This window comes from Streptopelia decaocto, assembly GCF_964273445.1.
Source record: "Streptopelia decaocto genome assembly, chromosome: Z".
NCBI lineage: Eukaryota > Metazoa > Chordata > Aves > Columbiformes > Columbidae > Streptopelia > Streptopelia decaocto.
This window is the reverse complement of record NC_138657.1, coordinates 72,211,974-72,235,755: the sequence shown is the minus strand read 5'-3', so window position 1 is coordinate 72,235,755 and position 23,782 is coordinate 72,211,974. Positions and strand designations below refer to the sequence as shown.

Below are 23,782 nucleotides of genomic sequence, written 5' to 3'. Positions count from 1 at the left end.
AAACACCGCACTCCCAATTCCAGCGCGTTCCTTCCCATTGCTACGCACAAGCCCCCTCTCATGGACATTTCTGTCCTTCTGCCATTTTGAGACTCCCCTTCACACCCAGCTGGTTTGATGGAGCCCCCCAGGCTCTGCCAGGCTTTGGGCAGGGAATCCCATCACCCCGCACAACTTGTGCAGGGGAAGGTTGCCCTCTCCTTGGTGGCTCAGGCCCAAAGGCCTGGGGCACCCTCTGCCACATAATCATCTGCATTTAACCCTCTGCAAAACCCCTCAGCTCCTGCAGCCCCCCCAAAGCTGAGAGCACATGGCCACTCTGTGTCCTGCAGCCACCACCTCAGAGGCTCCCCTGGGCTCAGGGACAGGCTGTACCCAGGCTCCTGCCCAAGCAATGGGACCAGACTCAGGGCTTCTCTCATACAGAACAAAGTACAGCAGGAGCAAGTTTTTCAGTTCAGAGAAGGGAAAATAAACCTAAAGCAAGGCAGGAAGCTACAAGTGGAATGGAAGGATAAGAACCGTGATCAGAGCCTGGTGACAGGGCAACAACACCGGGCTGGCTGGTACCAGAGCACCAACACTGTCATCACAGTATCACAGTATGTTTGGGATTGGAAGGGACCTCAAAAGCTCATCTAGTGCAATCCCCCTGCTGGAGCAGGAACGCCTAGGTGAGGTCGCACAGGAACATGTCCAGGTGGGTTTTGAATGTCTCCAGAGAAGGAGACTCCACAACCTCCTTGGGCAGCCTGTTCCAGTGTCTGTCACCCTTACTGAGAAGAAGCTTTTTCTCAAATTTAAGTGGAACCTCTTGTGTTCCAGCTTAATCCCGTTACCCCTTGTCCTATTATTGTTTGCCACCGAGAAGAGCCTGGCTCCATCTTCATGGCACTCACCCTTTATACATTTATAAACATTAACACTAACGCGAAGCTAAGAGGTGTCAAGAATGAAGAGCAGCCCCGCAGGCAGCAGGGAAGCACACACCCAGACGGGCTCCACCAGAGCCAGGAGCGCTCAGACACGAGTTTACAGTCCACAGAAAGGAACTGCTGGGGTCTGGCTAGAGTTTTGTGGGATTTTTATTTTTTTTATTATTTTTGTGATTTTTTTTTTTTTAATACAGGCTAGCGTTGTACCCTTTGCTAAAGCTGCTGATTCTGCCACATAAACTAGAACAGAAATTTCTCAGAAATTAAGTCGGTTCCCCTCCGTGTTAACTCACTGTCTGCCTCCCAACTGAACAACGGTCTGGATCTGTGTTTGCAGAAAACATTCCCTGTACAAAGTCTGACGTGCAGCTACACTGTTCTGACTGAGGAATGAAGAAGCCGAGAGTCCATTGAACATCGGATTTTTCCCTGTACAACGTGGCCTGATTTGGAGTTTGGTCCACCGAGGACAGCGAGTTAACCGTAGAGATCATCGTCATTGTCTTCACTGTACACGTTGCCCCCGCTGCCGCCTCCTGTGCCTTGGCTGGGGCCGGCGCCTCCCTGGCCACCCGATGGGAACCTGTGTGCAGCAGTGCAGAAGGGGAGAGAAGAGAAGCTGTTCAAAAGCCTCCTCACAGCTCAGGACCATCCCCTCCCTCCGCACAACACCCCAGTGCCAAGCAGAAGAAGTGGGATGAAGCCTTAGGGCAGGTAAAAGGCTCACGTGGCTGTCAGCTGTCACTTGTGTTAAAGGAAAAAGGGTTGACAGTCTACACCCGCCACGTTATGCACTGCCTGCTGTACACACTGGGGAGAACATGACAGTGCACTGGGAAAGGGGTTTGTCAGCCAGAATCCAGCAGAAAGTGGCCTCCGTACTCTGCTCTAGGACTAAGAGAGCCACGCTGCCCTCCTCCTGCTCCCCCATGGTTACCTGAAGCTGCCAAAGCCACGGCTCTGCTGTAGAGTCTGTGCAAACATCTCATATTTCCTGATGTCGTTGTCACTGACAGAGCGGCGAGCAAAGCGCATGGCCTCCTCAAAGTGATCCCTGCGTATCTCGGGAACCGGGTCATCCTCCTCCACTTCCTGCAGCAGGACAGAGGGCCCGGGTGAGCTGCATGCCCGAGCTCTGCACCCACAGCCCAAATCCAGGTCAGGGTGCTCCAACATCTGCCAAAGCAGCGGCTGGAGAGGGACACTGTGGCAGACTGTGAGCATGAGGCACCCCAGGAGGGCCTCAGCCTCCACGAGATGAGAACAAAGCGCTCCAGCTCCACGCCAAGAGCCCACTCGTCCCCGTCTAAGGGCTGCAGAGGGGAACACATCACACCGCATCCACGGGCAGAGGTGGGCTGCTCATCCCGTGAGTGAGGAAAGCTCAGAGTGCCCCACTCACCATGGCAGAAGGGTTGGTCTGCCTCTCACGTTCTCGCCTGATCTCGCTCTCAATGGACTCACGGATGGCCAGTTTGCAGGCACGCTGGCAAATCTCTGTCAGGTCAGCCCCCGAAAAGCCATTGGTCATCTTAGCTAGGAAATCCAGGTCAACATCCTGGTGAAAAACAAAGAGAGGCCTCTACTTAATACCTTACAACCTCAGGTGAAAAAGAGGTGTCTTCAGGTCCCATGGTACCAAGGTGCTGCCTTAACTTTGTCCAATTTTGTAAAGATCAGCTGCTAAGGCTCTTGTTTCTGGGAAACATTACCCACACACAGGGTCCACACTCCCCACACACCCACCAAGAATCCACAAAGCAGCAGTAAATGCCTCTGCACTTGTGGATTTATGATATGGTTTGCTCAGGTCTCAGCATCAGGAGTCAAACAAAACACTGCCAGACTGGAAATGGAGATGGGGCACAGGCACAACACAAAAAGCGACCTCCTCCTTCCCCTCCACTGAGGGAGTAGTACTGCAACCTCCTTCGAAGTTTTCCTTCCCAACAGAACCTAAAAAGGTAAGCTTGGCACAAAAATGCTTGAGCTCTCACTCGACACGTACTTCTTTCTGGTTAACTATCAATTGCATTACTGCCTGCTCCCCAGGCAAGGGACATAGCTCCTGTCTGTAACAGAGTTCAGCAACAATTAACTGCAATGGTTCCTCTTCAATTTCCATTACCCACCCCCATATTCTACAGTTACTTTTCTTTCAGAGTACAAGAATCTCTTCCATCTTGCCATAACAGGCTTTCCTGTTCCCACATGTGGGCAGAACTCCACTACATGACAAAGACCTGCTGTGCTCACACATCAACACGCAGCTTCAGAGCTTAAGCCTCCCCCTACCTCTTTATTTCCATCCTTCAGGGACTGAAGGTCTCCCAGCTCTGTACCACGTGCAGCAGTCACCAGCCCTCTGCTCTGTCCCCAGCTTGTGAGGAACACGTGCATCACACAGCAAACCCAAATCAGATGCAGTGAGGGCACAGATCCTACCTTGGCAACCGGTGATTTCCTCAGGTTGGCTTTAAGAATAGCAACCCGGGACTTCTCATCAGGTAGGGGGATATAGATGAGCTGATCCAGGCGGCCAGGGCGCAAGATGGCTGGGTCGATGATGTCCGGCCTGTTGGTGGCACCGATGATGAAGACATTCTTCTTTGTGGACATGCCATCCATCTCTGTCAGGATCTGGTTGATGACACGGTCTGCAGCACCACCACCATCACCAATATTCCCACCTCGAGCCTTTGCGATGGAGTCTAGCTCATCAAAGAAGAGCACGCAAGGGGCTGCTTGGCGGGCCTATGAAAAAGAAACGGGAATAAGTCCATGTTAACACCACCTAGTGAGGAGCACGCTGGTCTTGCACTAAGCCTACCCTACCATTAAAGCAGCTCAGAGCAGAAGCAGAGAACTGCCGCTGCAAAGAGAGCTCAGAGCAGCTGCTCCAGAACAGTCTCCTGCCACACAAACCCTCAATTAAACTCTCCTGAAAAAACAAGATCAATTTCCCCAAAGCTGGAGCACTGTAACTCCAATGCTTAGATGGAAAGCTGGTACCAATCTGCCTGGACTAGAAAGTTCCCCTGCAAGACCTGGGGATGTCAATTGGTTATTCAGACACTCAGGTATCAGTAGGCAAGATACATCTAATGCAAGTGGGAAATCCAGTCGTTATCTTCAGCTACCTAATGGGTATTTATACAGAAATGGGAGCCAGATCTTTCTTCGAGGTGTGCCATGAACGGATGAAAAACTACATGCACAAATGCCTGCAAAAAAACCCCAGTCAGAAATAAAGAAAAAAACCCTCTTCCCAATGAGAGAGCTCAAACACTAGCACACAGGCCCAGGGAGGTCAGGCACTCTCCACCTTAGCACATGTTCAGAACACAAGGCACCGAGCAACCTCATCAAGTTTCCAAGTTATCTCCCTGGTCTGGACAAACAGCTGGAATACATGGCCTCCAAGGTTTCCTCCCAACCAAAAGTTTTCTCTCTCACTCTCCTTCCAACTTTGTTCTACCAGCACTTTCCATGACTACAAGAGCAAGAATTCGCAGGATAATCCACGCGGATACCTTCTGGGACAGGGGGTGACAGGGCAACTGAGCAGCAGGAGCTCCTTCCTAGGCCACGCGTACTGCAGAACAAGAATCCACAGGATATTTTGAAAATCTGTAGATGGTGTGGCTAACGAGGTGCCAAGGCAAGTTTTTAGGGATGTGGAGGATATTAATGCCATCCTAAAGCTAGCCTTACTGATAAAGCACTGGGGCATTTATGATCCTCTAACAACAGCTGCAAATTGCAGCCAGAGAAAACAGTTTATTTCCCAAACATCAGGAAAGCAGCTCCTGCTCTCAGTGCAAGTGGGGAAAACACAAAAGACAAAAACCAAGAATCAGGCTGGTAAGACAGACGCAGCGGAGACAAAGTTCTGGAGGTACCTCAGCAGAAACACAGCACACAGAGTAGAAGAAATATTCACCTTGTCGAAGATCTCACGCACGTTGGCTTCAGACTCGCCAAACCACATGGTGAGCAGTTCTGGCCCCTTGATGGAAATGAAGTTTGCCTGGCATTCGTTGGCAATGGCTTTGGCCAGCAGCGTCTTTCCACAACCAGGTGGCCCATAGAACAGAACCCCTTTTGATGGGGTCATACCAAATTTGAGGAACTTGTCTGGATGCTCCACAGGATACTGAAGGAGAACAAAACAAACAAAAACTTCTTGTGATGAGCCAGAACAGGCCTGTACCTTATAATCACAGAATGGTTTGGGTTGGAAAGGACTTTCAGAGACCATCCAGTCCAACACCTCTGCCATGGGCAGGGACATCTTTCTATAGGTCAGTTTTGTTTCTCCTGCTACCAGAAACACTGAGATTTCTGGTGGGTTAAACACAAGATCCTGCCTGCTTGGTGCCACTGTTTTTTCAAAGGATACTGGTTTGCAAAGCACCATGACTAAATTGGAAAGCTGCCTTCAACAACCTATTTACCTCTAAGAACTAAGTACCAGTTCAAGTAGTTTTCCAGCACACTTAAATCCAACTTCATTCTGCCCCACAGAAGCAAAAGGGAACAGCTCATTATCTAACCTATTCGCTCTGCTCCCCAGAGACAGGCGAGGTGTCTGCTGTGAGCATTTATCTTCAGCAACGAGGCCAGAGATAGGTGATGATTTTAACATCAGAAAACTAGACTGAAAATTAGATTATTTTATTCACCATCAGGATGTTCCTGTGGTGCCAGCTGAAAGCAGGAATGTATCAAACCCAAACCATCCCAGTGCAGCCACCAGGAGTTTCCACAGACTATTCATGACTTTTTGTCCCAGACTTTGCTGTCATAGAAGGTTTCACAATTACTTTTCACTTGTCCGTGTGTTAATGCTGATGGAAAGCCCTTTGGAGGCTCTCTGTATGAGAATCATCAACCACTTTCTGGCATATAAAGCCACCACATAAGAGGATCCTCAGCAGTGGTCCTGCTGCTGGTCTCCACCTCAGCAGATCTACTGCTGTTGCTGCATGTAGCACAACAGCCACCCAAGATGATGCTGCAGACTCAGCCTGATGCTGCTGCGCAACACCTTCCTCTCCAAGTTCACCAAGATGGAACAGCATGGTATTTCCAGACCATTATAAGCAAATACCATGAAACCCTCAGCATTTACCCTGTTCACAGCCCAAACAGGAATCTGAAGAAGTTATTGATTTTATTATTATAATTATTTTTCAAGCTGACTAGGTGAAAATCTGTTGGAAACCCTTACCTGTACGAGCTCCTGGAGTTCTCTCTTTACATCTTCTAGACCACCAATGTCTTCCCAGGTAACTTGTGGCACCTCCACCACAGTCTCCCGAAGAGCAGAAGGGTTGCTCTGGCTCAGAGCCCACTGCCATTAGAAGAAATGGCATTATATAAATTCTAACACATTATGTTCACTTGCTCCAGATAAACAACTAAACATTGCACCCAAAAGAAAGAGGGGTACTCCTGCATTACCCTGAAGTCATCCATGGTCACAGCCAGCGAGTTCATCACTTCAGCATCAATGGTTTCATCTTCCAGGTCTATGAGATCCATCTTCTTTCTGATAGCCTGAAGAGCAGCTTCTGAGCAAAGAGCAGCCAAGTCAGCACCAACATGGCCATGGGTCTCGTTTGCCACCTGAAAGCAGAGCACTGACTATGACTCACAGGGATACAAGCAAGCGCTCTGCAAGGGCAGCGTGTGCTCTGGTCACTCACTGGGAAGCATAACAAAGCTCTGGAGAACACGAACATCAGTGCTTTGCTGTGGATTCAAGACAAGCGCTACCACATACTTAACAGGCAAAGACACCACTGTTCCGCCTCCTACTTGATATCCAAGTTGCAAATGGAATACAGACAGTGTGCGCAAAAGCAAGCCTGAGGACTGCAGTTCTTCATTCAGGACAGAGATTACACGAACCATTCAGCCTACATGCAGTGTCCAGTTTCACCACACTGCCCACCCAGCTCTGTGTGAGCTGTTTCAGGCTTGCTTTGCTTTTAAAGAGAATGCCACAGCAAACCAACTCAGGAGGAGAGCACCAAGTCACCTCCAGACTGGACTGATGCAGGTCTGTTTCACTTCGCCATGCCATTCTTACCTAGTGAGTGACGATTTTTGGCAGCTGGGAAACTAGCTGGAAGGAAGCCCAAAGATCACACATTCACCCAGTTTCATGCTGTCCTGAATGAGCAACTACATTTAGGCAATCAAGCCTTAACAACTCTTCCACTACAAAAGAGAGCAGTGGGAACATCTGTCTGCAGAGACAAGCTTTCCCAATAGCACGCTACTCACCTGTTCCAGATCCACATCATCAGCCAGTTTCATATTTTTTGTGTGGATCTGCAGGATCTCCAGGCGCCCGGTGGCATCTGGGATACCGATATCTACCTCTCTGTCAAAACGACCTGGGGGTACAAAACAGATGTTGAGATGCTGATTTTGTGCACTGGAGGAGCAGCAGTTGCTGCCTTCCTCTATCTGAACAACATGATGACAAGCCACAAACACAAGTCATTTCAGAAAATGCCAGAGTTCTGGGTTTCTCTGCAGCATTTATCAGCACAGTAGCAGAGTCAGACCAGAGGGGGAAAGGCTTTAGTCATTTAGAGAAAGTGACACTACTGTATTAACTACAGATTATACATCAACGGAGGCCTGCTGGCTTAGTAACTTTTTCTGAGCCTCATTTTTAGGAAAATATGCTTCCCTGAACCCACATACCATGAGACATTTCTGTTTATTTCTACCTTTCTGTCCTCAGCACAGAAGTCTGCAAATACTGAGAGATTTAATTTTGCAGAACGTTCCTAGAAGTATGCAAGTGGTGAAAAACATGAACCGCCCTAATAACTGCAGAGACAGGAAACGGTGATATTACTGCAATATTAACTAAGGTATGTACACCTATCATTTTCCACTAGCCATAGCTGTGCCCTCAAATGCCTCCCCTGCACATTTGACTGATTTGCTATTACAGACTTTACCAACTGGTCATACACCAGACACTTATTCACACCACAAAGTTTTGAAAACCTGAATCTCAGAAACTACTGGACTTCTCATCAACAAAATGATGAGAAATCAGGCAATTCAGAGCCTTCTGCAACATAAGGCATGCACACCCTCTTAAGCATTTACTTCTTTAGTGCATCCTGAATGCTTTTCCACTTCAAAGTATTTATTTCTACAAGTTCTAACCTAATACTGCACAGAAAATTATACCAAAGAAGCGTAGAAATTAATTTCAAACAGTCAGCCGGAAACAAGTCAATAGTTTACATAACATACAGAAGATGTTTTGTATTAATTTCTGCTCAATCCTTCCAACGCTCTGAAGCAGAGCCTGTAACACGAAGTATGTATGTGCTGGTTTGACTGAAATAAGAGTTAATTTTCTTCATGCAGTTAGAAACTTCTTTGTAGCTAGCATGGTCATTGTTTAGATTTCATTTGAGAACAAGAAAATAACACCCCAGGACAGAATTTTCTTCAAGTAACCTTCCAATGCTTTTGAATTGGAACAAAAACAACGTAAGAACCAACTGTTATCTCAGTTGTTGTCTGGGAGACAAGGTCATTCTGGGCTCTCTATCTGCAGATGTAGGGCAGCGAGGAAGGCGGGCATAGATGGGGCAGACTCTGACTGACATCCAGACTGATCAATAACAATATTCCATGCCCTGAGTGTCATTTAATGAAAGCCAGGTTTTCTGGCTAGGGAGACCAGTTCCAGTCCTGCTCCATTCGGGAGCTCCTTTAGTTCAGCTTTTTGCCATTCTACCATTTTGCAGTTGGCCTCTGGGCCTTTCTGCCTTTTTGGTCTTTTCTCTCTCTCCCCAGGACTGGCTGCTCAGGACTAGGGTGCTCCCTCCCTGGGACTGGGTTCTTGGCAGTTCATGAGGAATTGCATTGAGTATCTTTTATTTTATATTCTGTTTTCCATTATATTTACATTATTAGTAGTACTAGTATACTACTATTATTCTGTTATTTTATTAAACTGTTTTCATCTCAATCCACAAGTTTCTCCCTTCTCTTAGGGTTCTCTCCCCTATTTGGGGGCGGAGGGGAGGAGTGAGCAAGCGGCTACTGTGGTTTTGATTGCTAGCTGGGGTTAAACCACGACTGTGTGATACATGAGACTGCAATCATGGTTACCGAATCGCCTGAGTGCTGGGTCAATGCTGTTAGGTCTGTTGGTAGCTGCCATAACGATCACATGTGCTCTCTGCTTCAGTCCATCCATAAGAGTCAACAGCTGAGACACAATGCGACGTTCCACCTCTCCATGTGTCTACGGAGAGAGAAAGCAGTGTATAGACCAAAAGCACTACAACACAGCGCAGGAGCTAATTCTGCATCAAGGCAAGCAGACATGACAGCCGAGAGCTGTTAAGAAACATCGTGAACTGTGTTTTGTTCTTCTCACAGTCAACTGAAATCCACCGTCAAGATACCCTGTAGTCAAACGCAGAGATTCAGCTAGATGCTAACAAAAAGGATGTACTTCTTTACCTTCTACAGGCTTTCTTTACCTTCTCTCTCTTAGGAGCGATGGCATCCAGTTCATCAATAAAGATGATGGCAGGAGCATTCTTCTCTGCTTCTTCAAAGGCTTTCCTCAGGTTGCTCTCAGACTCACCAGCAAGCTTGCTCATGATCTCAGGACCTGAAAAACAGCGGCACTGTGGCACCCAGAAGAGAGGCAGCCAGCCTCAAGGCACGCAGCTGAATTTTTTTAGCACAACGTTCACATGGGAAAATATGTATTTCAAGCCAAAGCAAACACTATCAACTGAGTTCACTAAATTTGCAGCTGAATAGGCAAGAACAGCACGCAGAGTTACTTTCTATCATTAGTCTGCGTTTTCAGTTTACTCTAACAGAATGCAGCACTAGTGAATGAGCTACCTTTAGCTGCTTCTTTCCTTACCCTATTTCACACTTGGTGGAGCTTCTCTGTAATGTGCCACCACACACTGTTAATGCCAGTCCTGGCTTGCAAGGGAAGCAACCAAATTATATGGTGATGAATTGTCAGGGTAGGGAAGGAAAAAGCTCTAAGATACTGAAGCTGTCTTTAGCTTATACATTTACACATTTACCTCTGTAAGATTCTATTAATGAGCTTGGGAAAAAAAAAAAAAAAAAGCCAAAGCCCATCTCCCCTCACACACCAAACAGAAAAATTACAATGACTACGCACATTAATCCCAGAAGGAAGAACAGCATTCCTCTGAGATCTCCAGCAACTGCTGAACATTACTACAGACTTAGATTTACTTTGTTTCTGCAGATTTTTCCATCATGCTGATGGGAATGGTAATGAAGAGAAAGTATGCTTGTGTAAGAGCCAAGAAAAAGAAACCTGACCTTCAGGAGTGCAAAGCTGTGAGGTGACTGAAGTGTGCGCCAGCTGCTGAGCCACTGGCATGGGCAGGTACTAACAGTGTCTAATTACAGGTAACTCACCAGTTCATACCAGTTCTGACTACACCACTGCCTGCAGCTCCAGGCTTGGGATGAGCAGACAGAGAACGCATCACTAACTCTGACAGTGTTATTTTTTATTATGCAACAGAAGTACAAGCGTCTAAAGAAAAGGCTGGCTCATTAGCATTCAGTGACAGCTTTCACACACTTTTGGAAGAATATGACAAGGGCGACATATGGTTAAAACCAGCCCATTTGCATCTGATATCTTGAGATACAAAGCAAGTCACTTCCCTATTGCTGGTCACCGCTCTGCTGTGCTATACACTTCTTTGCTATCACTTCAGGGGCCTATGAGATTGAAATCAGAAATAAAAACCAGCATTCCTTTAGTAAAAATGTTTGATTATTCCAGCACTGACTGTAAAATGGGACAGAAAAGCAGCGAGGAAAATTCAGAATCTGGTCCTTCCTGGACTTAAAGCAGTAACTAATTCAGCTGCTACACGTAAGAGTTATCAATAGGATGTTCTGCCACCTGTAGATACGTCCCAAGGTACTCATTATAGCATCCAGGAAAGTTCCTCCCTATTAATGTTACGTGAAACAAACAGGCCTTGTGCTTTACTTGAAGGGAAAGACAAATTCACAGCAGACCAGCTTCTATTCTGAATGAAACATGGTGGCAGCAACAGAAGCAAGTGAGCAAGTGTCCTGCACCCATATACTTAGAATAATCTCAGCACTTCACTCCCATCTCTGCCCTGACCAACACAAATGAACACCCAGACAGACAGACTCCAAGTCCCTGCATTGCAAAGCTGCCTTCCAACCACCCTGCTACAACACAATCAGGCTTAAGGGAAGTGCCACTACAGATTCTTCCACAAAAATGGCCTTCAAGTGTACCCAGAGGCATGTTTGAAAGAGGTAAGGAAGAATGTCAGGGAGACAATGTGGCGCTACAAGCCCTTTTAACACCATCATTACCATAAAATGGATGAACGAGTACGCAGCAAATCTGGGGCCAATGCAGCCATAAAACTTACCGTTGATCAGGAAGAAGAAAGCCCCCGTTTCATTGGCCACCGCTCGGGCAATCAGAGTTTTACCAGTGCCAGGAGGACCGTACAGCAGGATCCCACGTGGAGGCTGGAGGACAAAGGCAAGGGACTTAGTTGCTGAGCTAGTATATGAATGCTTAAGTAGCTTCACAGGGAAAATGTAAGCATTTGACAAAGCCAGTCCAAAATTTCTATGCAAACTCATGCAACAGCTGCCATCCCAGCATTGCTATCAACACGCTTACTACTTTGCATGACACACGAACAGAAACCTTGCCAGGAACTGACAGAGCTGATTCAAAGCATCACTTCAATTTACAAGTTGCCAGTACTTTAATCTGTGTCCAGAACATATGAGGAAATACTTTCCTAACACTAGCACTAAAATTACCCCCCACAAACTACTTATTGACCCCACCAATGCCTCATAAACTTCCGAGGTCAAGAACCATCTGCAAGAGCAAGCCCACTCATCCACCCGGTACACATGGGACTCACCTTCACCCCTATGGCCTTGAAAAGAGCAGGGTGTCGGAGGGGAAGTTCCACCATCTCCTTGATTTGAGCCAGCTGCTTGCGGCAGCCACCTATGTCATCATAGCCCACTTCATTCAGTGACTCCTCTTCATCCTATCCGGAACGAAATATATTAAACATCTAAGTGAAAACAATAGTTCAGCAACACCTTCCAGCCTACAGAACCTGGGAATCTGGATTTTTGCTCATAGCCATTTCTTTGCTGTCTTGAGACTCTCATTTTCAAGTCTTGCTGGTGTCTTCTACAGTTGTTTCTTAGTTCTGTCTTCCCAGACATGCAAATGGAATTGCCTGCACGTAATAAGAGCTCACTGAAGCCCATCCTCTTGAATGACAGCCTCTACTGCCAGGTTCCCTACAGATTCTAGTGCAAAACAAGCTCTGTGACCCTCTGACGTGCCTAACAAAGATAACAATAGACAATGAAGTACAGTATATATACTTATTCCTTGAACTGTGAGATCTAACTACTTGAGACCTCTAACTAGCTGTCATACAGGTCTCATATGTAGTGTTTTCTTTTTGGACTGACTCAGATTAACAGAGAATGTTAATATCCAGACATGTGGTAAGATCAACTCTAACCAACTCCTCCAGTGTAGCTCTACAGCATCCGTTCTTCTCATGGCTGTGCAAATCTCTACTGGCCTTACTTATTCATAACATTAGGCCACATTAAAAGAACAACATAACACAACCTGGAATGTCAGATCCAGCCCAGTTCAAGCCCCAAAAACCAGGGAGTACTACCTCACGCTGGTCACTCAGGGTCTGATGCTACCAAGCGTTTAAGGTCTCCAGGTTTGGAGACTCCCACCCTCTTCTTCCTAGTATTTACTAAGAAATTCCCTTGATCCAGCTTAAGCCATTGTCTCTAGCCCTGCCCCTGGGCACAGCTCTCCTAAGAGCCTGGTCATCTTCCCCTTCACACCAGGCAGTTGCCAGTAGGGCCTTTGCCGTCCTTTCTCCAGGATGCACCATTCCACTCTCCCAGGTCCTCCTCAGTCCTTCTGACCTTCATCTCCTCACCATTGTGGTGGCCTTGGCGGAACTTGCTCTTGTTTGTCTCTGCTGTGTCCTCAAGAGCCCAAAGTGGACTCATCTGGCGACCATAGTCTCACAAGTGTCACATAGATATTAATTTTTCAGGAAATGGCTAACTACAACACAGCACACATCCTAATCTGCAGGTAGTAAAAAGGCACTTACTTTATGAGTTATACATCCACCTTAGCTCATTTCTCTGAGATTTCCTACTCTGTAATAATAAGGTGGCCAAAACCTGACAGACAAGACATTCAGTTTGCCTCAAGCTTGGGATGCCCAAAGCTAGATACCTTAACGGACTAAAGAATTTTATTTATTTTTAATCAATCAATCTGAGATTTCAATTTTCTCACTGAAAAAAGAACTAACTGCTTTATTTTCAGGTGGCATTATATTTAGCAACTTCGTAAGCTCTCCCTGCTATGGATCAAGGGAACTTCGGAATTAAAAGACGCACCTAAATCCAGCATGAGTTATCTGGGAGCAGATGCAAAAACAGCTGCTGCCAAAATACAGTATTTTATCAGCAAACCTACACACTGGTGCTATCTCAGCATGAGGAAGAAAGCTGGAAGTATATCTCTGACCACATTCAGCTGCAGCTCATCTCCTGAAAATGGAGCTTCTAACCATTCAGTTCAATATACAGAATGCCAAACAGGAACAGCAAACATTGCTGCTCATAAGGACTGTCACAGAAATGGATTTTGGACAGCGGGTGTTCAGGAGAACTGCATGACAGGATTCTGCTCACCTCTCGTTTGATGGGCTCTCCTTCACAATGGATCACCGTGTCTGGAGCCACTATGCAGTATGGACTTGGATCTGTCTCCACCACTTTGAACTCCACTGCACGCATCCCCCCACGCACCAAGAAGATGTCACCTGTAAAACCCCACACTTCAGCACCCTGCTGCAACCACCACTGGCAAAACGTCAACCCTTGTGTCACCAGCAGCCCCAGAGGACAAGGACGTGGGTTACATAGGCACACATTGCTGGCATTTTTAACACTGCTCTGAGTTTTAAACTCTCGAGCTCCAGATAGCTGCGACTATCTGAGCACTGTTTAGAACCACAGCAGTTAAAGTTCTCAAATTTCATCCAGTAACAAACAGTAAACAAAACTAGCCAACAATAGAAAAGAATACTCTGCCTAAATTCAAAAGACAATGACAAGGAATCACATTTCTGCTCAGTTTCAATTTAACATTTCTAAAACAGGCAAAAAGCCCTAAATTAATAAAAACTCATTTTGAAGTTATTATAACTATTTGTTAGTAGTTATAAATGCTTGTCTCCAGAAGCAGAATAATACACAATAGTGCACTATGACTCCTGGCTAAACTGGGCTACAGAAGCTGGATAACTTCAAACTGTGTTTATACTGTATTACAACCTATTTGTTCCAGCAGAAGTGCTACTACAACAACTCTAAAACTGCATTTGGTCTTCTAAGCACTCTCCCAATTATTAATTTAATTACTTTGAAGAAGTGAATTTAGTCAGGGTGCCAGTTGGTATATCCAACCAATTGATTAATATGTGGGCAACTCCCCAATCCCATTAAGTGGTAGCACCTTAGTTTAATAAGATTTTCTCCTGTGTTCTACCTGAGCCTTTTCTGATCATGTAGCAAAAAGATGCAGGAGAACTACCAAGATGCTCTGCCAGTCAGCAGCAACAATCACACTTTCTCCTGAAGATTTGGACAAAACTAAGTCATTACCAGCAAAATCTCACTCTACAGATGATCATCTAATGGAAAGACCTGTGCTAGCTTCTAGAAATTCTCTTTTTTCAGCCTGAGGACTAGCTCACACTTGCTGCCGTGAGGGCTTCAAGAACACGCGCTATTACCTTTCCTGATGGGTCTGTATGCTTCCAGGAAGTAGGGCTTGAGATAGACCTCAAACAGATTCCCCGTGATCCCTTCTACTGTGTCATCGATTGGCAGCACGTGGATACGTTTGCCATATTTCACATCTGGGCAAGGCTGGATGCTGCAACAAAAGAAAACTCCAGTTAGCCACATCATGCCGGACTCGCATAGAAAAGGCAGTGATGCCCCTTCCTCGGCCAACACAAATGCCAGAAAGGACCCTCCAAAGCCCTGGTGAAACTTCCAACCTGCATAAGAACATGTCAATGCTGATGAATATCATGTCCAGCAAGAGGCAGTCTTCACAACACACACTTTCCTTCACTCCTTTCAGCCTTATCCAAGCCCACTGGGGAGTTTCATAATTTCTTCCTACCCTCCTGCTTTATGCAGCTCCCCTCGCCATCCCCTGGGCACATTCACCAGTTACTAATACAGCCTAAAGACCTGTGAAAGTCAGGAGCTAACTTCTGTTTCAACAAGGAGCTGCTGCTGAACTGGCTGAAAGGGAAAGAGAGCTGGGGGAAGCTCTTTGTTCCTTCCTCTCTCTAACCTAATACAGAGACCAGAGCCCCTGTTGCTGACAACCCCTGTTCCGATCAAAGGCCCTCACAGCACCAACCAGGGGTCACCAGCTTGCAGCCAGGTGTCTGTCAGTCCCACTTTGTGGAGGCTGACATCCATGTTAAAGTCTGAAGGCCCCTTCCTCTTTTTAAAATAAACACGAGTTATTATTTCGCAGATTTTGCAGTGTGGGACAGCAGTGTACTGAAGTGAGAGGTCAGAGTATCAGGCTGTGGCAGAAAACTCAAACTGGCTTGGCCAGGTAAGAAAAGCCTTTGTGGAGCTGCAGCTGAGCATATAACTTTTCTTACATTACTTATCTCAAGCCTCTCAAGATATAGATTATTTATCACATTCTTTGCAGAAAGGACATAGCAGAAAGGTAAAGGAAGACACACTGCCCCAGAAGGAAAACAGCTGACAGACCACAAGCAGGAAGCAATGAGAGGATAAATCTGGATTTTGGCAGAAACCAGGCCACAGTAACACAATAAGCAGCTAAAGATCAGCAAGAAGAACTTTGAGGGCAAAGGGTATGAAAATACTCTGACCCTTGCAACAAAGCTAGGAATTGGTAACACAAGTGGAAGACTGAGAACCACTACACAGAGAGTACTGGCAGAGAGGGGGAGAGCACAGGCTGAACTGTCACACTAGAAACTATTCCAATAGTAACCTCACATAAGGTCAAGGAACAATTCACCTTTCTTTTAAATCCACAGACTGGCTCAAAGCACTGTTCTTCTATTTGAACCACAGGGGTGTTTAAAACTTGTTTACACTTAGTTTAAAACTACTTTTCAAGTAGTAGAGGGGTGGGTGAAACAGCCTCATTCCTCTCTTCTACAAAGTTTGTATGAAACACATTTTGCATTTAAAGATTATTCCACATATCTAGTGTCAGAAACCTGGTTCCAATTTTCCCAGAACATGCAGGATATTCCAAATCAGGAAGATGCTCAGGAGGAAGAGCTGTTAGTTTTCCCACATTTAAGCCTGCAAAGTACCATTTTTATCTTGAAGAAATGCTCACATACTTCCTGTCCCCCCATCACAGAATGGAACCCATCTCCAATAAGCCGAGATAAATACTTAGTACTTTCCTACTACTTTCTGCAAATGTTGCACAACAAAATCCCTGCAACGCTTTTTAATAATTCCTAATTTAAAAATCATTTTTATAACAAAAACTGGAATATAGACATCCTTTAGGGTTTTTTAATCTTGTTGTCTGATTGCTTCAGGTTTTTGTCACTCATTTCTATCAAGTTTTAACTTCTGTTTGCCACGGGGCAGTGCAGATACTACAAGATCAATTACAACGTTGCTTAATGCATTAAAAATAAAGACATGAAAAATGTGCGTGTTCACCTGACAATGTAAATTTGGGAAAGGACTGTGACAACAGTGGGATAAATGAACCACTTAATTTAGTGATGGGACCTGGGCTCAGGAAGGTCCTAAAGAGACTTCAAGATCTTTAGCACAAATTTTTAGCATTAATCTAAATACAGATACAGCCAGAAACACGTGCAAAAATAAACTGAGATCCCTGATCTTGAAAACATTTATGTGAGGCCCTCTGGAAGGTGTAAGAATACTTCCTGCCTCTGATTCAATCAATTCAGAGCCAGCACACAAATTATTCAGGCAACCCAGGAATATAAAAGAGTTTGCAAATGAGTCCTCACCTGATCACGTCACCCAGACGCACTCTCAGGTTGTTGCGAACAACCCTGTTCATGCGAATCTTCTCATCTGAGCAGGTATCATCTGACAGAACAATGCAGACTGCTTCCCTTCTCTTCTTTCCTTTTAGCAGCACAGTGTCTCCTCTGAACAGCTGCAACTCGTCCATTTTTGCCTGTAAACAGTAACAGCATTAGAACAAGCTTTTGACAAAACAGTATTTCAAGCACCTGAAGGAGTTACTGGACTTCGGAGAACTGCATCTTGGAAGCGATACCCTAAATCCACAAGGATAGACACTCCTCCTATGCTGGTCAAGAGCTAATCCTGAAGTCAGACTAAGGACACAAGCTCAACTGAATTTTACAAGTTGAGAACCAAAGTACAGAGTGTTTCAAAAAGATAGATCCAATTACAAAGCAAGGTGCTTTGAAACTAGGTCCATTTGTTTGAAACACCCTGCATATTTTATCACAGTAGAGTGTCAGGAAACAACCCTCTCTCATTCCTCACAGCTGCAGCTTCTGACTCAAATACTTAGACTCATTCCAAAGTTACATTTCAAGTTATGACATAGCTTGCAAAATACCAGATTAAATGCTTTGCTTTCATAGATGACGCACCTGGGACAGTGACACAACACTGTTGTCTTCATTGATGGCTTCATCAACAATTAACCGATTGGGCCTGTTCTTCTGCTTCAGAATTGCAGTTGATAAGTCATCCGCTTTGGAACTGGCAAAGAAAACAGAAGTTATGAGTCTAGGTGATACTGCTCCCCCGCTTCTCAGTCATCCCTCCATTTTCATCTCCATTTTTTACAGGTTTCTTTGTTGCCTTGTCTTTTAGAAACCATACTTGTTTGTAAGACAAAGGAGAACATTTTTCCCATTGACCAGTTGCCGGAGTTCAAAGGACAATCTTTTCTGCCAGTAAATAAAACTACTTTACTAGCCTCAAATGGAAACAGCTATAAAGCAATCTATGAAAAGAAGAGGTCTGTGAGATGTTGCTGACTGTAAGATGTTTTGCCTAAAAGAATTAGTCAGACTCATCTGAAATCACATGTAAACACTGCCACCGAGACAAAAGTTCAAGTCTATTTGGTGTTAAATCCCAGATAAATAGGGGAATTAAAGGACAATGCTGCAGCTTTTCTGACAGGAAGAGTTGTAAGAGTTTAGCCTGTCGAGGTCTATTAGTTAAACCTAGCAAGCCAGTAGAAATATTCAAGTGCTCATGAAAAATGAGGTTTTCTTTTTAGGACATAAGCACCTTTCCATAATACCTTCACAGGAGTCCCTGCAGCTCTACTCCACTACACCACACAAAACACAGCAGATAACTCATCCACCTTGACAAAACAGAGCAAATCACAGAGCAAAGAAATGTAAGAAAGGCAGATTAAGCAATTTCCTTCAAAAATCTAATACAGTAAATAATTTGCTCTATGAAAGAAATATTAATTTGAGCCAACTGATTCCCGAGGAGCTCCTGGAAGCTGTACCTCAGCCCGCTACAACAGCAGCAGACCGTTGCTACTTCCCTTGGTGGGCACCTGACTGCTTTCGCCAAGTATTCCAGATGTGCCAGTGCCTAAGTTCGGAACAGAAAGCTTTACAGTTTGGTTTGATTTTGACAAACAAAATAAAATAAAGTCTTCTTCTGTCCTAAGTAAGCAGCAAGCACCAGCAAAGAGTAGAAAGCTTTGTGGACAACAGTGGTGGTTATATATTCTGGCTCTATTTTACTCTTTTAGGGGCAAAATAACCAGAAATCAAACCTTGAGTGGAAGAGGCAGAGCAAGCAGCTACACAGCACAAAGGCAGACTGTGGCAGCAGTGGTCACTTGGCACGCTCACTGCATTTTTAAAAGTACATCAGACAGGGGTGACATACCTATACAGTGTGATGTTACCCAAAGTCCCACCACCCCTCAAGACAGAGGTTCTTCCAAGACACTGGCAGTATTGGCTCCTTTCTCTGATACTTAAAAGGTGGAACAGTACCAAGCCAGTCTATGAGGGCAGACAGCTTGTTTCCAAGAGGTTTTCAAGCTTTGTATAAGCCCTGGAAGCATATGAAATGTGTAGGAAATGACAGACAACATTATTTTAAGTGATCAAAAGGAGGAGCTGTAAAACATGTATTTTCTGGGCTGCTAGCACTAGGAAAGTTGTATTCTTCTCTCTTCACTGAAGACTGCAAGAGGTAAGACATCGACATCCATCCCTTTCGATGACCATGTGAGATATTACAGATCCATTTTCTGAACTCAAAAACACACAAGAAAGGCTGCTGGATACATCATGTAAGAAGCTCATCAATTCCATCTTCAACCTAAAATGTGGTCTTGGTAGAGTCCTAAAAGGATTTCCAGGAAAACTGAGTGCAATAAGAAAACTGAGCCAATACACTCTCTGGTCAGACAGGATCATGTGGTTGAAAGAGTGGATAAAAACAACAACCTGCTTGTAAGGACCCTACCTAAGCATTAGCTCCTGGACAGTGGAAATTCATTTAGCTGGTTGATTTGGAAACTTCAGCTAAGGGACACTAGAAAGAAATAATACTCCTATTTAGCCTGTTTGAAGTGTATCTCATACCCCTTTGCACATGAGATGTGGATCCAAACGCCTCTGATAAGAAACTGCTGCCAGACTGGCTACATAAACTGTCACAGAAACTGAGTGGCTGTCCCTTGGGATGCAGTGACTGCCACGCAGCCTAAAAAACAGCCTGCAAAACAAGACAAAAAATAAATGGAAGAAGAACTGGGCAGCAAGTGGAAGCTTTTCACCCAAAACTGTCAATAACCCAAAAGCTATATAACCCTGGAAATAAAGTTCAGATATCTCCTGACTTACAGTACTGCTGAAGAGCACAGCAAGAGGTCCCCCTGGTTCTGCTGAATGCGAGACAGAAGTTTTAGTACTGAAGAACTGAATCTGCAGTTTCCTAAGTAAGATGTGAGGGCTGGATCAATGTAGTCAGTACGTTACTGCACTTAAAGCAATCTAAAAGCTAGGAGACATTAAAAATGGAATAAAGGTCTCCAAGAAACAGCATGCAGCCATCTAAAAGTGCAGGGTCAGCTTCTGTTACCTGACCTGACAGTTCTGTAGACAAAGAAACAGAAGTGTTACAAAATTACATGTCATCTACACAGAAAAGTGATGTTATGTCTCCTAAAAGGAGTAGGGACTTCAAGAGACAAGCACTATCCATCTTTCAGTAGCAATTTAGAATACTATTATCATCACCATTTACCCTCATCACATCACTCCTGGGTGTTCCTTGTGCTGTAACCGAGACGCCAGAAGAAAAATATGCCCATGCACCTCAGCCACGCTCAGACAATCCCTGACATCTATGCATCAGAGAGCCCGAACTGAAAACACCAAGCAGGAAAGCCTAAGGCATGTGTAAGGGCTCTCTCCTGCCAACTTTCCTGCATGTGCTGGTAAACTCCAGCGAAGGGCAGGACAAGACAGCTAGCCTTGGTAATTTTAAAAGTTTCCAGTCAGGGAGAACTGGTGCAAATACTCTGCATCATCTCCCCTAGCCACCCCTTTTGTCATACACTTTCCCTCTCGCTCCTTCCTTTCACTGACTCAACATAGCAATAAACTGAACACAAAACATAGCTATGGAGCTGTTTTGGAATTAAAAGGAAATTCAAAGTGTGCATCGAGCCTGCCCCAGACAAGGGACCAGAAAAGCAGGCATAATCCGCAGCCCAGCTAACGGCCAAACTTGTATATAATGCTCAAGACATCAATAAAATTGCCTAACAGCCCCATTTGACATCAGGAAAGCGTGGCGGAGGACTTTTTATAACTTACATCACTTTATCATTTTTTTTCTGTGTCTGAGCTCCTCTCGTTCAGCATGTGATAACACCCAGAGGCTACACATAATGGTGGATGGTAGGAAGTGTGAGAGCAGAAAGTAATTACCAATTAGTGGTTCTTCTGAAAACAGCTGACGACCTCCAAAGCACCACTTATACTAAGGAAATAAATTGTTCCTGCAAGTCTATGCTATAAATACAGCAAAAAGTTACTGACTCAAAATGATTCCAGCTGCAGTAACGGAAGTAAAAGCAATCATGCCTTCAGTATGCTGGTGTGCCGTTTCATCAACAGCCTCATGAGTTTGGCTCTGAGATAAAACTTGCCACTGGTTTCTTACCACCCTGAACATCTGCGTTACGGACTGAACTGTTCTCCCCAGGTAGGTATTAAAAAAATATAAAAATATCCATAAAACATTTTATCCACTGAAGCAAATGAGGTATTTGATGGCTGCAGCTGCTTACTGGAACAACACATGACAACCAAGTGGTGAGTTCATACCCATGCTCAACATGCCAAGTCCTCAGCACCGTTCAGACAGGCAGGCACAGGAATACGAGAATCTCTTCAGAAACCACGCTCTCTCAACTCTTGCCACGCTACTTGCTGTGCTAAGGCTCAATTCGGCAAGATGGCTGCCAGCAGCACTGCCCCAAAAACAGCAACTGAAAAGTAACTGTTTTCTAGTTGCGGAGTAACTTTTGTTGATTTCTATGTGTTAAAAAGTACTTTGCTGAAGCAGAATTTTTTTTTAAAAGACACTGTTCACCTCAGCCATAAAATATGTCTCCAAGACCACCACTTTCATCAAGAGCTCTCCTGCAGACACGGAATTCTCAGCACACCTTGCTGGAACTGACTCAGTAGGACCAAGCAGTTCTAAGTTTCAGAAGTGGAAAAGGACAAGGAGAACATAAACAATAGCCACTAAGGGGAGCAAAAATGACTCTGGCAAGCTCAAAAGTTGCTTCAAGTATTCTCGGATTTTGGAAATTTATCCTTAGATTCTATTTTTACTCCTCTCAAGGGTCAACAAAGTGGCCTGCACACGTGGGCTGGGAGCCAAGAGACCACAATTACTCAACTAATTTTTGAGAACCATGAAAGACGATCCTCAGCCTGGAACTGAAAACAGACTGAGGCAGTACACCGGAGATGAAAATATAGCCGATTGCCTCAGTGGACAGAGAGGCCGGCTCGGCACAACATGTCTGCCTCTGCTAATGCCAAGTCACTCACTAGCCCCGGCCCGAGGGCTGCTGCGAGAGGAGCCCGGGACGTGCCGCTCCCCAGCTCGCTGCCCCGCCAGCTACTCCGGGGCCTGGGAGACAAAGCCCTCCTGGCCGAGGCCTAGCCCAGAGCCGGAGCACTGAAGGCAGGCGGCCCCGAGCCCCGGGCCGGGGCACAGCCAGGGCCCAGCGGGAAGCCCGGCCCGGCCAGGCCTCGCCCTCCCCCCATGACTCGACACTTCCCGGGGAGGCCCGGCCGGGGGAGTGGGGGGGTGGCGGCGCGCGGGGAGCGGCCCATCCCGCCCCGGCACCGCCTCCTCAGGGCCTGCGTGACACAGCGGGATCGCGGGATGGATCGGGCCCGGCCCGGGCCGCACCGCGCTGAGGCGAACCAAGGCGGGCTAGGCCGGGCTGGGCACAGCGCCGCCGCGGCGGGGCCTAGGCCGCGGCCTGCCGGTGGGCGGCCCGCACTTACTCGGATCCCGAGGCCATGGCGCTGGGGGGGGAAGGGGCGAGGGGAGGCAGGTGGCGGCGGCTCCTCACAGCGAGCGGCGGCAGCGGGCGGCGGGCCTCGGGCAGGCTGGCGGCAGCGGCGGGTCGGGGCGCTTCGCGCTGACTGAACCTCAGAGCCGACTCATCGGAAGGGGAAGCTCCGCCCCGCGCCGCTTCTCCTGCCTAGCAACAGTGTGCGCTGACCAATCGGAAATTCCGCCCTAACAGCGCCTCAGCCAATGATAGAGGCGGAAGGGAGTGAGAGGTAAAGAAAAAAAAGAGCACGCACTCTCCCTCCTCTACCCCGCCCCTCTCCTTTTCTCTTACCAATCGTCACGAGCCAAGCGCAACACACATCAGCCAATCAAAGCGCCGCTCCTGCCGTGACTGTTCTACCGGGCAACACGGGTCGGGCAGCCAATGGCAAAAATTCACCAATGGGAAAATCCGGGAGGGAAGCACCGCCCCGATTGCCATCCGCTTTACTCTCGCCTCGCGATTGGCTAACGCCAGAGGAAAGGGAAACTGGCGGCAGGGTCGCAGCCAATCGGAAGGGGCGGGGGGCGGGTCCGCGGGACGCGCCGGGTCCCCACGCGTGGGCACGGTCAGAGGCAGCGGGGAGTTCGGCACCGGCAGCCGGGTGCGGGAGGCGCGCTGCGGGGACTCATGTTCCTGGGGGGCAGGAGGGTGTGCGGAGTCTGGCTTTTCCCCTCCACCCACAGCCACACGCATCCCCTTTTATTTGTAGCTTTGGGTGTTTTTATCTCTTCCCGGTTGATTTTAGTGGCGGTCCCGGACCGGGGGACCCAACCAGCCCCGGTTCTCGGTCCGGTTGGGCACTTGCATCCCCACATCCTCACCTGGGGGGCATTCTCTTGGGGCCAGAAACATGGCTGGAGTCCAGCGTGGCCCCACTGCTTTCATCTATGTGCCATGGTATTTCTTCCAAAGGAACCGCAGGGCAGAGCCTGCTCAGCGCTGACCTTTGTCGTGGCCTCTTTCCTCTCTCCCACCTCCCCCTTTGCCTTGCAGCTCTCAACCCCTTCCTCTC

General features: G+C 46.6%; 1 protein-coding gene across 1 annotated transcript; it reads right to left on the bottom strand.

The window, feature by feature from the left end:
* Nucleotides 1-1,067: 1,067 nt before the first annotated feature.
* Nucleotides 1,068-22,876, bottom strand: VCP (valosin containing protein). The gene is made up of 17 exons (XM_082074484.1): nucleotides 22,715-22,876; nucleotides 17,777-17,888; nucleotides 17,156-17,328; nucleotides 14,879-15,021; nucleotides 13,773-13,903; nucleotides 11,933-12,064; nucleotides 11,420-11,522; nucleotides 9,473-9,606; nucleotides 9,096-9,231; nucleotides 7,230-7,342; nucleotides 6,402-6,566; nucleotides 6,169-6,291; nucleotides 4,879-5,091; nucleotides 3,381-3,689; nucleotides 2,338-2,493; nucleotides 1,873-2,027; nucleotides 1,068-1,518 (listed from the first exon to the last, which is right to left on the bottom strand). The coding sequence occupies exons 1-17, from the start codon at nucleotides 22,729-22,731 to the stop codon at nucleotides 1,413-1,415; spliced, it is 2,421 nt and encodes an 806-aa protein (XP_081930610.1). The 5' UTR covers nucleotides 22,732-22,876; the 3' UTR covers nucleotides 1,068-1,412.
* Between the last annotated feature and the right edge of the window lie 906 nt (nucleotides 22,877-23,782).